Below are 3,069 nucleotides of genomic sequence, written 5' to 3'. Positions count from 1 at the left end.
GCAGTAGTAAAATAGGCGTAACTGAACGGTTTGCAGGATATTTTGCAGGAAAATAATACTCAAAGCGATTTTGTCCCAAACGTTTCAACTATGTATTGAGTTTTCTTCAGTAGGTACTACATGTGAGACTTAAACTTTACTAATTTAGCGTTTAACAATAAATTGTCTTATGATACAAATGTATAAATACCTCAAAGTAACAATATGTGGCAACTACATAGTAACCACCACGTGCGCAACGGAGCGGCGGCGAGTTGAACTGCGCCCGCCGCTCTGTGCCGCTACCGCGAGAGCTGCGGCGCTTAGGCTTAGGCCCTGTTCATGGCTGCCGCGCTAGTTGCTTATCTGTAGGCGCTTGTGGTGGTTACTATGTAGGTGCCACAGGACCCTCCTTGTTGTAGGAAGGTCCTTCCTCTATACCTGGAATCTTACTGCTGGTTTCAATAGTCTTCCTGCTTGTGAGTGTGTTTTTGTATCTCTCTGTTCTTCGCGAGTGAGCTTTGTCGTTGATGTATCTTCTTCTCGAAGGATGAATGGTGGTTTTAGTCGGTCTATTGTAATAAATTATTGTAATAAACCACATTCTATTGTAACCATTAGGTTACCGGTTTTCCTTTTATCCTGACTTTGTGTGTTTTGTCTCCCCGACTGAGTACTTCGTACGGTCCGTCGTACGGAGGTTGTAGTGCCCCTCCCGTTGGTGCGTCATGCCGTACGAATACCTGTGGTGTAGTATCCATGTCTTTGAACACAAATGTTGGTGAATGCCCATGCCTTCGTAACTTCGGCTGTAAGCTTGTCATGACTTCTCGTAGTCGTCTAATGTAGTTATCTGTGTAGTATGTGTTTGCTTGTTCTTCCAAGAATTGCCCCGGCAGTTTATTATTATTAGTTCTCCAAACACCATTTTAGCTGCCGTGCTCTGTATGTCTTCTTTCCATGCCGCGCGGATTCCCATTAAGATGACTGGCAGTGTCTCTGTCCAGTTTGTCGATTGGTGACATTTTATTGCTTCCTTCATCTGCCGGTGAAGCCGTTCCACCATTCCGTTTGCTGCCGGGTGATATGCTGTTGTTTTCCAGTGTGTTGAGCCGGTCAGCTGCATTAAACGCCGAAACAGGTCGGATTCGAACTGCTTTCCCTGGTCCGTTGTTACTTTTAGTGGAGTCTCGAATCGTGTTATCCATTTGCTGAATATCTGTTGGGCCACTGTTTCTGCTGTAATGTCTCGGATTGGAAATGCTTCCGGCCACCTTGATAATCGGTCTATTATCGTGAGACAATATTTGTACCCTTTTGAAATCGGGAGTGGCCCCGCTTTGTCCGTGTGGATGTGTTCAAATCGCCCTGTGGGGTTCATGAAGTTTCCTATAGAAGTTTTGTTGTGTTTGGTAACCTTGGATCTTTGGCACTGGATGCATGTTCTTGCCCATGCTATACAGTCTTTTTGTGCCCCTGGCCATACATATCTCTTTGTTATTAATCTTGCTGATGCTTTCGTTCCTGGGTGCGCCAAATTATGTAGTGACAGAAAAACTGTTTGTCGCAAGATTTATGAAACATATGGCCTGGTTAACGGCGTGTCCTTGTCACACCATATAGGCTGATGTCTGTCCCTGGGATTGGTATTTTAACGAATTTCAATCTCTTGTTCCTTTCTATAATCTCTTTTAGTTCGTTGTCCGTCTCTTGTTCTGATGCTAGTTGCTCGGAGTTGGTGGCTTTCTCAATTGTGTTTACTCGCGATAGTGCGTCTGCCACTACGTTTTCTTTGCCTGCCACATGGCGTAAATCTGTTGTAAATTGTGCAATATACTCCAAGTGTCTTGCTTGGCGGAGGGAGCTTTTTAGTGGATCTTGCTTGAATGCGTACACCAGCGGATTATGATCCGTGTATAGTGTGAACTGGCGGTCTTCCAACATGTGCCGATATTGCTTTATTGTTAAGTATATTGCTAGGAGCTCCCGGTCATACAAGCTGTATTTTTTCTGTGCTTTGGTTAATTTTCTGCTAAAGAATGCCAATGGCTGCCATTCGTGTCCTAGTTTTTGTTGTATAACTGCCCCAACCGCGGTGTCTGATGCGTCTGTTATGACTGCTAGCTTTGCCTCTGTTTTTGGATGCATTAACTGTGTTGCTCGAGATAAGCTCTCTTTGCATTTTTCGAAGGTTTGTTCTGCCTCTTCTGTCCATTTTACAGGGGTCTTCTCTTCGCTTTTCGGTCCTTTTAGTAAGTCGTTTAATTCTGCTTGCCGCCTTGGGGATGAATCTCCGATAAAAGTTCAACATCCCTAAGAACTGGCGTAGTTGTTTGGCTGTCTGTGGCTTTGGAAATTTTTTGATGACTTCTACTTTTTCTGGCAGTGGCTTCGTCCCTTCTCCTGTGACTAGATATCCTAGGAACTTCACGGTTTCTCCAAAGACGTACTTCGCCGGGTTTATTTTTATTCCATAGCTGTCCAACGACTTCCCGTAGGTGTTTCTCATGCTCTGCCTCTGTTGTTGATGCCACGAGTATGTCATCGATGTATGCGTAGCAGAATTGCATACCGTGCAATACTTTGTCTATAAATATCTGAAATGTTTGTGCCGCGTTTCTTAATCCAAACGGCATGAAGGCGAACTTGTACAATCCGAATGGCGTTTTTATTGCTGTTGTTACGTCCGCGCCACATTTTTGACTTATAATTTTTCGTAAGGTAACGCATGCGCATACATATACATGTATTCCATATCTTGTAAGTTGCGGCACGTCGTACGTGCGTAATATAGTATAAGTTAAGGTTAGCAAGTCATACATATACGTAATTCCGTTAGATNCGGTGTCGAATCGTACTGTGGTCAAACGGAACACGCCCGAAGAAATTATTGTTTGGAAGAATCCAAGACCTTCGTCTCCTCGGTTTTGTAGACCGATCAGACTTCAATTTTTCCATGAAAATACACAGGCGACCATGAACGAAATTAATTATATTGAAGAACAAATAACAACACTTGTTCCTTTTGAAAGGATTATAGATGGAAAAGAAATTTCTATACGTTACAACCTAGCTTTAACCATGATAGAT

The 3,069-nt window shown here is 43.4% G+C and overlaps 1 protein-coding gene across 1 annotated transcript; it reads right to left on the bottom strand.

Annotated features, from left to right (window-relative positions):
* Nucleotides 1-2,011: 2,011 nt before the first annotated feature.
* On the bottom strand, nucleotides 2,012-2,524 carry LOC109861792. The gene has a single exon (XM_020441600.1). It carries the CDS (start codon nucleotides 2,522-2,524, stop codon nucleotides 2,012-2,014), a length of 513 nt encoding a protein of 170 aa, XP_020297189.1.
* Nucleotides 2,525-3,069: the final 545 nt, after the last annotated feature.

This window comes from Pseudomyrmex gracilis, unplaced genomic scaffold (assembly GCF_002006095.1).
Source record: "Pseudomyrmex gracilis isolate BER0280 unplaced genomic scaffold, ASM200609v1 scaffold_1041, whole genome shotgun sequence".
Classification (NCBI taxonomy): domain Eukaryota; kingdom Metazoa; phylum Arthropoda; class Insecta; order Hymenoptera; family Formicidae; genus Pseudomyrmex; species Pseudomyrmex gracilis.
The sequence above is the reverse complement of the archived record's forward strand: the minus strand, read 5'-3'. Positions and strand labels throughout refer to the sequence as shown.

Bases quoted from the DNA above. Each gene is read 5' to 3' on its own strand.
- LOC109861792 (XM_020441600.1), bottom strand. From the start codon at position 2,524: ATGACATACTCGTGGCATCAACAACAGAGGCAGAGCATGAGAAACACC.